The following is a 13,628-nucleotide window of genomic DNA, read 5'->3' as shown; positions in this document are numbered from 1 at the left end:
AAGAATGTCATGTGTAAGTTACTGTATTCTGTATAACTGTACTGTAATCACTTGTTCTGCGGAACTGGTATCTACCAATATACGGTTAGTTTAAGGCTGCAATATTGCTCTTTTTAGATAACATTTTTTTTAAAATTTAGTAGCAGCTAAATGTATTTCAGTCAAAGTAAAAGATGTATGGTGGTATCATTGGTCTTTATATAGAATGTAGTTTAATGTAGAGGTAATGGTGATATTATAATATTATGTATTCGCTGTGTAGTGGTGGTGATAGTAGTAGGCACTATGTAGCCGTATTGTTGTATGTATGTTTGTAAGTAAGCTCCGTTATGGCACCATATCTAAGCAGTAAGCTTGGTTCTAGTACTGTATCAATGTAGTCATCTAGATTATGGTACCGTATGTATGCCGTAATCTCGGTTCTTCTCCAGTTTCTATGTAGCAGGCTTGGTTCCATATAGTAGACGTATTAAGCTTGGTTCTGCTCCCTTATCTCTGTAGTAAGCTCTGTTCTGCTCCCATATCTCTGCAGTAAGCTCTGTTCTGCTCCCATATCTCTGCAGTAAGCTCCGTTCTGCTCCCACATCTCTGTAGTAAGCTCTGTTCTGCTCCCACATCTCTGCAGTAAGCTCCGTTCTGCTCCCACATCTCTGTAGTAAGCTCTGTTCTGCTCCCACATCTCTGTAGTAAGCTCGGTTCTGCTCCCATATCTCTGTAGTAAGCTCTGTTCTGCTCCCTTATTTCTGCAGTAAACTCGGTTCTGCTCCCATATCTGCTCCCATGTCTCTGGAGTAAGCTTGGTTCTGCTCCCATATCTCTGGAGTAAGCTCGATTCTGCTCCCATATCTCCGGAGTAAGCTTGATTCTGCTCCCATATCTCCGGAGTAAGCTCGGTTCTGCTCCCACATCTCTGTAGTAAGCTTGGCTCTGCTGCCATATCTCTGGAGTAAGCTCAATTCTGCTCCCATATCTCCGGAGTAAGCTCGGTTCTGCTCCCACATCTCTGTAGTAAGCTTGGTTCTGCTGCCATATCTCTGGAGTAAGCTCGGTTCTGCTCCCACATCTCTGTAGTAAGCTCGGTTCTGCTCCCACATCTCTGTAGTAAGCTCGATTCTGCTCCCATATCTCCGGAGTAAGCTCCATTCTGCTCCCAAATCTAAGTAGTAGGTTCTGTTCTGCTCCCATATCTCCAGAGTAAGCTCCGTTCTACTCCCAAATCTATGTAGTAGGCTCTGTTCTGCTCCCATATCTCTGGAGTAAGCTCTGTTCTGTTCCCATATCTATGAACCAGACTGTTTTTAAAGCCTGTTATCTCTGCTACTTTTATGCAGTGGCCAGAGATTATTATGGAAAAGGAGGGCCACCGCTACTCAAGGGCCACTGCCTTGTGATTGTCCCCCAGGCTGAAAAATGCCAGCCAGCCCCTGCTCATGGTTGACCTGATTCACTCTCATCTGGACTACTGTAATGCTCTATTAATTGGCCTCCCCCTCACTTGACTTTCCCCTCTCCAGTCCATTCTTAATGCAGCATCCAGGGTCGTCTATCTGGCTAATCGGTACTCGAACGCATCTGCTCTGTGCCAGTCATTGCACTGGCTGCCCATTCATTAAAGGATTCAATTCAAACTGCTTGTTCTCACCCACAAAGTTCTCCATAGTGCGGCACCCCTTTACATCTCCACCCCCATTTCTGTTTACCGGCCTTCCTGCTCAATATGCTCTGCAAGCAACTTTCGACCAACCTCTGCACTAATCCGTACCTCCAATTCCTGTCTCCAAGACTTCTCCCACGTTGCACCAATAATCTGGAATGCTCTACCCCAAGAAATTATGACTATCCAAAACTTACACAGTTTTAGGCTCTCCCTCAAAACACATCTGTTCAGAGCGGCCTATCACGTTCCCTAATCAAAGTCCGTGTGTTTGTGTGTGCACTCTCGCGTGCATGTGTGTGTCATTCACTATCTATCTGAGAATAATCCTACATGAAACTCCACCACACCCAAAAGCTCAACAAATACTGGCTGGTGACTACCTCATGCAGCCTTTATCTATCCCTCACTCAAGATGGCTGGACCATCATTGTAAATATATAATTGCCTAGAATACTACTTCCTGCAATTTGTGCCAACTTCCGTGGCTTTGTCCGGAGCTAATGTCCGGAGCTAATGTCCGGAGCTAATGTCCGGAGCTAATGTCCGGAGCTAATGTCCGGAGCTAATGTCCGGAGATTAATTGCCTAGAATACTACTTCCTGCAATTTGTGCCAACTTCCGTGGCTTTGTCCGGAGCTAATGTCCGGAGCTAATGTCCGGAGCTAATGTGCGGAGATAATGTCCGGAGCTAATGTCCGGAGCTAATGTCCGGAGCTAATGTCCGGAGATTAATTGCCTAGAATACTACTTCCTGCAATTTGTGCCAACTTCCGTGGCTTTGTCCGGAGCTAATGTCCGGAGCTAATGTCCGGAGCTAATGTGCGGAGATAATGTCCGGAGCTAATGTCCGGAGCTAATGTCCGGAGCTAATGTCCGGAGCTAATGTCCGGAGATAAGTGACGTCAACAGTGTCCAGTGTCTGATTGGTTGCCGCCTGCTGCAAGCGACCAATCAGAAACGTGCCGTACTGTGACACACTCCGCCCACCATTTTGGTGTGATTTTTGAATTTTTACCTCACAGCAAGTTTCTAGTGCGTGGAGGCGGGCCCAGTGACGTTGCTCTTCAAGCTCCTGCCGAATTTCGTCAAAAAAATGATAATACCATTTACCAACCTTAAATAACAAGAATTGTCAAGAGCTGGTGAGTGCAGCCATTTTTTGTTCTTTCTTACTATTATTTATTAATTGTATTATTCTTACATTTGAATAAATAAAGTATATATGGATTCTAGACTCACGATTCTTTAGAATCGGGCTGCCATCTAGTTGTAAATAAGCCCCTGTACTTTGTGTCTCCCCCACCTTATTGTAGATTGTATGCTGTCATGAGTATGGTCATCTTACTTTGCTTTAATTATTGTATTACTTATGACTTGTGCATGAACTGTTAAACTGTAAAGCACTACGGAATATGTTGGTGCTATATAAATAAAGATTATTATTATTACTGAGCATAGCAGAACATTTCGTCATCCGGAGCTCAGTGACTGGCTAGATCGGTAAAGTGCACTGTTGATGTGACATCACCGATGCAGCGACAACACCAAAATCAAAGCAGCGGTGGGTAGACAGGGCTAGAGCCAGGGAGAATGAGTGTCTGCGGAGTGTGTGCTGCCCTGGTCAGGCATGCATTCTGGTCTTCTTTAGTAGCCGGACTTCATTTCGGCATCTGACATCCTAGGTCCGGAATTCTGGGTGCCGCATGCGCTGACTAGTCGGTGCAATGCATGTCATGATGTTGCATGTCTCATGTGACATCCTGATCTCACAAGAACTGGTAAGCGCCAAAGGTGCCCGAGATGCCAGGTTGAGGATGCCAGACGCAGAAGAAAAGACATCTCTGGTGGTCACAGGTTGAAAAAAATAGCAAACTCAATAATGTTCCTGCTCCCCAGCCTCTCAGCCACTGCAGCTGTCATGTGCAACTTCACGCAAGTTTGTTATTCTCTCAAGGAAAAGAATTTATCTTGGACAACTTCTTAAACCTATCATTGTGTTTTACAAGTCTGGCCGAAAAGCAGAAAACCAAGGGCAAACCCACCTAGACATAGAGATAAAACACAAAGTCAACGGACTGTCCTTAATTGGATTCAAACCCAGGATCCGAGGTTTCATACTAACAGCGCCAACAAAATGTCAGGTTAATAAAGTAATGAGACACGGGCAAATTATGTACTGATGCCGTTAACATCACATGATGGTCACATTTACTTTTCTTTTTTACCTTAAATAATTTGATGGCTTCTGTCTGTAATGCCTCTGAGGGTAAGGTAGTAAGTGGTGACGTTATGGCTTCCTTGCTGTGGCAGAGCGTGGGATGTCTCCATACTTGTGTACCTAAACAGGGAAATAAAAGTAGTAATTATATATCAATGGCAAATTACAGCTTCCTCCGATCCCAGCGATCAGCTGTGGGGAAATCTGACACTTAGTGTAACATTTCCCTACAGGGCCACGGTGACATCCCAGGAGTTCGGCTGTCACAGTGGTATTGCCTTCCTCACGGGGAGGGTGATGCCATGCCTGGAGGAGAGGAAAGATCCCTTTAACAGGTAACACATACATACAACACTGTTCTGAATCCTGGCCAGAAGGGGGAGCTCTGATCCAATTTGTGGGTGGCTTCCCTATAGCGTGGGGCCGTGCAGACGTGAGGATCTGCAGCTCCTGTGAGGAAAGCTGGGGCCGTGCAGACCTGTGGTTCTGCGGCTCCTGGAAAGGAAAGAGAGGAACAGAACTGTTTGTAGAGAGTGTGAAGGAGGAAGGAGCAAAGGAGAAGTGAAGAGCTGGAGGGGAGCTGCGACTGAGCTTCCTCCACGCTGAAGCGCATGACACCGGTGGCTGGAAGACCGAGGTTGTGGTGGTAACTGTATGCCCCACAGCAGAAACCGGCAGGCAGGAGATTGCAAGTCGCCTGTCCACCATTACACCTGAAGGCACAGCAACACATAGAGCCTGGAGTCATCTTAGAGACACCTGTAAAAAGGCTTGAGTTGCCTGCCATGCGGGTAGTGTCCTACCTAAAGGGACAGAGAGAAAGTGAGGACCTTGTGTGAAGCCTTAGGCAGCAAGGAACTACAACACATTACAGTAAGGAAGGCCTCCGACCCCACCTGACTAGGGGGATCTCTGAATAGCTTCTAGGCTGGCTGGACCGCACCATCACCTGTGATCCGTACCCTAGACTGTGGCTGCCTACTACCGGTAAAAGGTAAAGAGACTGCAACCTTGTGTCCTCTAATTCACTACACTGTCTGTCAACTGTACCCACTACACTGGGAGCCCTGGTGACTAAGCTTCACCTATGGGAAGTCATACCATCCCTTCTGCAGTTCCATCATCCCCAGAGGACTCCTTTAGGACCGAATACCATAGGTGGCATCATGAACAAATCACTTTCATAAACTTTATTCCCCTTTTATTTGACACCCAGGGCCATGGACCGGGTCACTGACACCGTGACCACCCCTTTAAGAACCGGCCTGGTCCCGAGTACCCCACGGCCCTGGCGGGCGCTCCACCACCACAGGAAGAATGAAGCATTACACAACACCCCTTTATATCAACTGTTTGTCTGTATAATGCAGGATGGCCTCCAGGATAAGAGACGCCTTGTAACTATTCTTCACGGTGGAAAAGAAATGAGTATCCTTAAGAGGGGACCCCTGTATTAACACCCAAATAGAGTGTACGAAAAGTGGATGTCAAATGTATACAACATCAAGGAACAGGAAGATGTTTTTCTGATACAGAAGGTCACTATTCTGGTCTCGGCAAATATGGAGCTTTACAGAGCTAGCTTTAGACACTCTCTTCTGCAGTCATGGCTTTTCAGCTGTTCGACTACTCATTTCCATAGATGAGGAGCTGGACAAAAGTGCTGGAGAAGGGTGTCTCTTTAGATACAGGGATCCTGGGCAATTGTCCAATTTAACCCCCCAATGCCAGTACTAGAGATCTAATGTGGTCTGGCGGCCGGGTTGGTCGGTAAACAACTGACCAATCTCCTGGATTTCTATTAAGCATGTGTGACACCCCAGGAATCTGGTTGTCACAGTGGTATTGCCTGCCTCCCGTGGAGGGTGATGCCATGCTTGGAAGCAAGAAGGAATCTCCTTAGCAGGTAACACTTACATACAACACTTTCCTGACTCCAGGCCAGAAGGGGGAGCTCTAGACCTGGTTTAAGGGTAGTTTCCCTATAAGTTCTGGTCTGGAGGAGAGTTACAGTCAGTCTGTGTGAGACAGTGAAGGGAGAGGAAGCAAAGGAGAGAGATGCTGGGAGTGGAGCTGCGATTGAGCTCACCCCCAGGATTAAGCACAAGAAACCGGACACTGGAGTCCGAGGTTGCATGAGAACTGTATGCCCCACAGCAGAAACTGGAGGGCAGGAGATTGCAGGTCTTCTAGCCACAACTGATACCCGAAGGCACAACAGCAGATTAGAGCCTGGAGTCACCACGAGAGAGGGTCACCTGTAAAAAGGCTCGAGTTGCCTGCCATGCGGGTAGTGTACACCTAAAAGGACAGATTGAGAGAGGGACTTGAGGAAAGCTAATGCATCAAGAAGCCAGAATTCAGAATTCAGCGCAAAAAGAAAAGCTTCCAACCCTACCTGGCGAGGGGCATTCCGAACCACTTCCAGGCTGCCCGGATTTCAAAGATCACCTGTAACCTGTGCCCTGGACTGCAATTTCACCAGTAAAAGGTAAAGAGACTGCAAATCCTATGTCCTCCAATTATTTCCTGCACCCCAACATCTACAACCCCTCATAGACTGTCCTGGTCACCCTGGGGCCTCCGCTCTACCTGTGGGGAGTGTAACCATCTAAGCTGCATTACCATCAGCCCCAGTGGACCCCTTTAAGCAGCGTCGGCCATCCCTGGCCGAATACCACAGGTGGCGTCACTAACATTACTACATTAGACTTTATTCCCACTTCCATTCCATTCATCCCCTTTAACTGGATGCCCAGGACCACGGACCAGGTCACCGCTGCCGTGAACACCCCATTAAGAACTGTGCTGACCCAGTACCGAGTATCCCACAGTCCTAGCGGGCGCTCCGCATGGAGTTTGCCTGAACTGTACCTCTGCACCTTCACGACCTCCATACACTGCCACACATATAGACTGAACACATTTGCGATATTCTCCCCGAGAAACAGCACTTACATGATTCTCCATCGCACTTACATGATTCTCCATCCAAGCTCAGTAATTTGCACACCAGCTGCTCAAACTCTGTGCCCACACTTGCTCCTGTCACTCCTGCTGCCATGGTTAAATGGTAGTGCCACGTATCCTAGAAAACAACCGGAATATTCATTGTTTGTGTTTTGTTATTCTAAATCCTGTGTGACCATCAGAGGCGAAAATATGCAGAATAAATTAGCAGATGCCATCAGATAAGAGGCGGGCCACAGTGCTGCCGTCAAGCGGCCATAGAATACCAACGAGGCCGAAGTACCTGCAAATTGATTTGGTACAATATCTCGTCGGTATTCTATGGCCAGTTGACGGCAGCACTGTGGCCCGCCTCTTATCTGATAGCATCCGCTGCTGTTCTTTTGATTAGCTGACCTGGTGTGGTGTCATCATTGTGGTGTGACCCACATGTGGTGTCACACCAGGCTGGCTAAACAAAAGAAGAACCACAGATGCCAGCAGGTAGGAGGCAGTTCTTAGGGCTCCCGTTAAGTGGCCACAGATCACTCACGCAGTTGAAGGACCTGATCCTGTGAATCAATTTGCACCAACACTACCTACCATCCATCCATCCATCCATCCACTGATGACTATTACCATGGAGTCAAAAAATGTGTCAGCTATGCGATTCCTGATGTAATAAATGTAGAGTAGTCCATGGATGTACAGTAGCCTATACCATAGGTAGGATATGGGGTCAAACATTAACCAAAATTTACTATCCAAGATGCCTAGATGTATAGATGCCAACTTGCTACTGTCGTTTATACATTACTGGTAGACAAATTCCCTGTTTTACCCGCATAAATCCCATCAGTGAGGCATCTCCGCGCTATATTTCTGAGAGTCATGCATACTTTTTCATGCTTGGATCCAATGAGAAGGTATGTGGGATCCTGTTCTTTGGGGTGGATAACGATGGTAAAATGTGTCGATAAGAGGCTCCGTCCACTGGTCTCATAGTCCTCATCGGAGTCACAGGATCGGTCTACTTCCTCTACTTTTGCTTCCCAGAGTTTGACTTGTCCCAGTGGAAACTACACAAAAAAAATAAACAAAAAGAATATCATCAATTATTTTAACCATTGGCCAAAGCATGAGTAGTCATTTGCGTATTGTGGAACACTCTCAAAAAGTGCTTCTGAGACTTGTCAAAAATGTTGATTAAAGCCGAGACCTCCCCCCATTAGTCACCAATACAAAGGGGCTGAGGATCTTATCTGAATTTGGTGCAATTTCGGCTCAATGGCATATTTCCATGGTCTCATGACAATATATTGACCTGATCCAGTAGATCAATCAAAGCATGGACCCATTTTTCACAGTATTGATAGACATCTTACCCCTTGAATTGAATGGCAATTACATTTATTGTATATTAAAGTGTGACTTAGTCTTGGTACAGCAAATTGCAAAGGTAAAGCTCACCTTCTCCTCCTGACTGCGGAAATAATATAGTGTTTTTCCCACCAGTGTACACCAGACTCTCTTAGAATATCCATGCTTAACCTGAAAACATAATAATACCATAATAAAAAGCATTTGGTTAAAAATGAAGCATCGTTTCCAAATTATTCATCGTGTTAGAAGCAAGCGATTGATCGTGGAGCCACCAAAGTGATTCTGAGTCACAGATCCCACTGATTTTGCCAAGGACATCAAATTACTGCAGTTATAGAAGATTTATTGCACAAGATGCACCAAAAAACTGTTGCATACATGCGCCAAATATGTTTAGATTTTTCATCTTGTGTCTGGTCTTTTGAAAAAAAAGGCAATAAGGCTAAATGAACCAGATTTATTACTAGAGCGTGACATTTTTTGGGCATGTGACAGTCTTGAGCTGGAGTAATACCCCAATTGCATTGCTATTTGGAGGACAATTACTGTATATTTTGTCATACTCTATGTTTTGTTTTTTGTTTTTGTATGTCATATATTTTATGATTTTCTGTATTGCTTTTATCGTGCAATAAAGATCTTATCTATTTGGAGTTGGATCGGTGGGTTCATCGCACCTTAGTCTGTTTCCTATTTTTTGCGTGATCTCAGGTATTTCCCCTCCCTTTTTCTCCACTTCATGTATCCCAGGCATATTTGGCAACTAAAGCCTTAAAGGGGATTTCCCATGAACAAAATTAATGTTAAAGTTGATTTTAATCAATAGATCTTGGAATAATAATAAGTTCCACAATTGGATGTGTTTTAAATAAAATGTTCCTGTGCTGAGATAATCTTATAAATGTCACACTGCTGTGTACTGTGTAATGGCTGTGTCTGACTGTACAGGAACATGGTCTGATCATACCTCAGCACAGGAACAAACATTTTTAAAACACATCTAATTGTGGAAATTATTATTATTTCAAGATCCATTGATTAAAATGAACTTTGTTCATGGGAAAACCCATTTTAGTATAGCGATATGCTGAGTGCACCCAATAAACCTACAACATTGTGCCTTCTATCCTGCATGATCACTTAAGAACAGTCATCAGCCATTTTGTCTGTTTTGTTTCCATACTCAATCACCATTTTGGGTTTTTTATTGCCACCTTGCTTGAGTTATGGTGTTTTCACATTGCGTTTCTGCACCCGCTCAGTGGACCCATCGGAGTTTACATCCAAACCCACCTCGTTTGGACATGTATACCGACGGTGCCATAGAGTGTAATGGTGGCGGCAGAGCGAACATGCTCTCTGACATGCACCATTTCCGGTAGTGAACAGCTACAGGAGGTTGACACTCAGACGCAGTGTATTATGTCTGAGTTTCCGCCTCCTGTAGGTGTACACTCCTGAGAATGATGCACGTTACAGCGCATTTTGGCTCTGTCTGCATCGTTACAATCTATGGTGCCATCGGCGCATACGTCCTTACCCCTTTTTGCGGGGTGTTCGGACATATGCCTCGACGGGACCCACAAACCAAATGTGAAAGCACTCTTAGAGTAAGAAAATGTCTGATAAGAATTTTGGTGCAAATTTTGTTGTGGATGAAAAGGGTAAGATTTCACCTATCCGCAGAATAAGTGTGACTTGCTGATGGATGGTGGTCTTACCGCTCGGGCTCCCACCTATAGGAGAACAAGTTTCTGAAAATTCCCCTTTGAAACCTTCTCCATTTGTTGTCTGTAGGACTCTTAGAGTGCTTGGCTGTCTTCAACAGCCCCATAGAAAATATATATAGTCGAGGTGCACATGTGTGACCACAGCTCTATTCCAATAGGGCATTTTCTGGCCTTGCTCTCGGGTTCGGAGGGAATCTTGGTGGTTTGACCTCCACGGATCAGCAAGCTATCACCTATCCTGTGGGAATAATCTTTTAAGCTAATGAAAGGTGGTGTAAATCTTGAGAAAAGTGTCTAATGATGCAGCAAATTGATTGTAATCAATTTGGAACATTTTCAGACTGTCTTTTATGCTGTCTATGTATTACGTGTGCTTAGCAGACCTGTACAACGAGCCCGATGTGATACACCCCCAGTGTATGTTTCTTACCTTTGTTAGCAGCCCCTTTACTGTTGGCTTAACATCAGGTTGCGTGAAGAGTATGCTGGCCGCCTGGACTCGAAGGACATTCTGCAAGACTCTGACCCATTCATCCAAGATATTAGGAGAATCTGCCGTTAGGTAATATGTCCGCTTCTCAGTCACCAACTGAAAAACAAAAGAAGGTTTGTGAAATATGATGTTCGGTTGGAAGAATTTTTGCTCATTAGTAAAATCACTATTGAAAAGCGCAACTTTATACAGTCTAAAATACAAGACTATTTAGGAGAATATAGGTGCATATTAATTATGTAAAGCCCTGGCTGTGGGACTAATGCACTTTATAAACGGTAACATGAACATGTATGTCAAAGTGGTACAATTTAGGTATGTGACCCTTAAAGGGGCATTCTCATTTTAGTTATCACTTTATGATTGATGTCAGTCCAACCTCTGGGTCTTCCACCAATCATGAGAAAAAATTGGGCACAAGGAGCTAAATCAGCCTATATTGTTTCTCCCTGCACCGTGGCTCCCCGGCCACCTTTGTGGCTGGAAGCGCCACTGGGAATAGTAAACTTAAAGAGGTTATCCGCTACATTTTTTCACTATGTGCCTAAAAACTAACAGGCAGGTAGTTGCTAATAGAAGTAGTTGCTGTTAAGCTGCTCCCTGTCAAATGACTGCTGACGTCATGCTGATTATCATCCGGCTCCCCGCAGTTAGGCAGCAGGGAGCCAGCTACCAATCATGACATCAGCAGCAGTCACTCTTTGTTAACAGAGCAGAGTGGAAAATAACCTATTGCTCTGTTCATGTGACGTCAGCGGAAGCCACTGATTCACTGGCAGGAGTAGTCTGTGACCGATCTGTCTTGGCAGAAATCAGCGCCGGGCACAATAGGCAGGTATTTAACAATTACCTGCCTGTAAGTGCTTAGGCACATTTTTTTTACAATGTCCTGGATAACCCCTTTAAGAGTAAATAGCATTAAAGTAGCATCAGACCCTCACAATTCCCTGTGCCAACAGTTGTGTCTACATAGCTAAATTCCTTAACAGTCCCTTTATTGCATGACATACATAAACAGATCTTTAGTAAAAGTATTTCTAAAGTCCATTTATGATATGTTAATGTGGCCTCTGACTATTCGATGTGGCGTTAGTGTCCCCAGACTAGTCGGCCCACATAGGATGGGCCCACACCCTGTGGGTGTGATAACATGGCTTACAAGCGCCGACGTCATCACCAGTGCTTTACATACCTCGCGCATGAGCGCGGCTTCTTTCTCTTACTGCATTGATCCTCTGAAGCAGCTGATCTGAGGTGAAGAAGCATACACCAGGCTTCAGAGGATCAATGCGATGCATCGACTAGTTAAAGGCCTCATTTACATATACGTTTTCTAAAGGTCAATTTATGTGTGTAAAGGGGCTGTTAGGCAGGGAATTTTGCTATGTAGACACAACTGTTGGTGGTTCTGGAGTCATGGGGGACCTGACAGGTTCCCTTTAACTAAAACGCACTAAGTTTCAGATTGCAATTTTCATTCCTTCATTACATTTCAGACCCCTGATAAGCAGTTGGCAGCTGTATTTCCATTTTCAGATGTTTCTCTTGCGGGAGTGTCTCTCCCAGTAATACAGGCTGGATGTCAGCTCTGTGTGTACCCAGGGTGCTGCTGTCTTCCTGGCTCATAAATCAGCACTGATTCTATGCTGCACCTTTTCTCCTTTTATTGCGCTGCTCTTTTTCTCTAGACTGTTTCCTCTGCCTCCCCGAGACTATACATACATCTTTCCCTTTCCATTCCGCAGATCTGTGTACAAACCTTTCCTCCTCCCTGTTGCCATCTCTAACAACGGAGAAAATAAAAAGGGGGAAAATAGCAGTGTTTCCGTGATGGATTAGTAACATTTTTGTAAACCACTCAACAAGATAAAGGCCTTAATCTGGAATGGCAAAAGAGTGTAACAATTAAAAAAATGAAAACTATTTAGAAAGCTGCTTAACTTTTCTTTTAGAATGAAAATGAACAGTAAAAAAAAATATGTGCAAAAGGGTACGTAGGCTTTCAAGAAATGTTTCAGAATAAAAAGATTGCACTTCACATGTTGTAGATTGCAAAACGACAAAGCGCCAAGAAAGAAAAGTCTTGTGAACAGCTAGATTTCCACAGTCACTGCCTGACGAGAATTCGAACTGCAAGAAGAGTGGAAAGCTATACAAATTAATCCATTATCCATGATTATTGCATTACCTGCACGGTCTGTTTCCCGTCACCTCTCACTATGTGACTGGAGGAATTTAATTCAATTTGACCCTGGGGTTTTCGTATTACATCACTCTGTAGGGAAAAATACAATTATCTCAGAGCTGGATTTTAAAAGGTAAAAAAAACTAAATATAAACCATTGTTCCTGACAAGTTCATAGACCTGCCTACACTAGTGCTTATTGCTCTCTACCAAAACAGAGAATATCCCACGGCATCTGCCGATAGTCTAACAAGGGTCAGTCGCCACCTGTCATGTGTCCTAATCTTGTATTCACACAGTTATATTGTAGCTTTAAACAGACCATGACAAAAACTTTCACATGTGAGTACAACCTTTAAGTTTCTAAAGGGGTAAAGTCTCTCTTTGTCGAGTTTGACATGACTAACATTCCAGTGTAAGGAGACTTATAGGCCATGCAATGCTGATGCCAGTTTAAGGAGACTTATAGGCCATGCAATGTTCCTTTGAGAAATTAAATATGAAGAGACAACTTGCGTGGGTTTGCCCTTCTCAAATACCACTTTTTAAATTAACAGTCCCCCATAATCAACATTCTGCCTGCACTATAGGAGTTGGAACTTATTATTTTATCACTTCCTTGCAAGCATTGATTCTACCAATTGCTTTGACCAATTGTATGGCTGTCCTAACTTAAAACTCTACCTTTCTGCTTTGCCTGTATGCAATTGACAGATGGAAGAGCAGGAGAAAAAAGATATAAAGATGACCCATTTCCTGTTATAACTCTCTGTGTCTCTGCCTCTAGACATGGATTAAACTTAACAACAGGCAGTGGACATAAGCAAGGCACAAAAGAGTTGCCTAGTGGCTTGCGCTTTGAAGTGATTTTTTTTTTAGGGTGAGAAGGATTAAGAAATGAAACGCCCAGATTCATCAAGAGCGGCAATTATCAGGACAGTCATGGTGAGGAGGTTTGTAGGAGTCCGATGCTCCTTATTCATGAAGACGTGCATGCCTCTTACTGATTCAGG

General features: G+C 44.4%; 1 protein-coding gene across 1 annotated transcript in view; it reads right to left on the bottom strand.

Annotated features, from left to right (window-relative positions):
- Nucleotides 1-13,628, bottom strand: part of PLEKHH2 (pleckstrin homology, MyTH4 and FERM domain containing H2) — a 222,179-nt gene that overhangs the window by 47,534 nt on the left and 161,017 nt on the right. Inside the window, exons 14-19 of the mRNA XM_069768602.1 lie at nucleotides 12,619-12,705; nucleotides 10,368-10,526; nucleotides 8,295-8,375; nucleotides 7,724-7,903; nucleotides 6,855-6,963; nucleotides 3,883-3,995 (exon numbers count right to left, since the gene is read on the bottom strand). Of these exons, the coding sequence (XP_069624703.1) occupies nucleotides 3,883-3,995; nucleotides 6,855-6,963; nucleotides 7,724-7,903; nucleotides 8,295-8,375; nucleotides 10,368-10,526; nucleotides 12,619-12,705 (729 nt within the window). The remainder of the gene's footprint in view (nucleotides 1-3,882; nucleotides 3,996-6,854; nucleotides 6,964-7,723; nucleotides 7,904-8,294; nucleotides 8,376-10,367; nucleotides 10,527-12,618; nucleotides 12,706-13,628) is intronic.

This window comes from Ranitomeya imitator, chromosome 5 (genome assembly GCF_032444005.1).
Source record: "Ranitomeya imitator isolate aRanImi1 chromosome 5, aRanImi1.pri, whole genome shotgun sequence".
In the NCBI taxonomy this organism is placed as follows: Eukaryota; Metazoa; Chordata; class Amphibia; order Anura; family Dendrobatidae; genus Ranitomeya; species Ranitomeya imitator.
The sequence above is the reverse complement of the archived record's forward strand: the minus strand, read 5'-3'. Positions and strand labels throughout refer to the sequence as shown.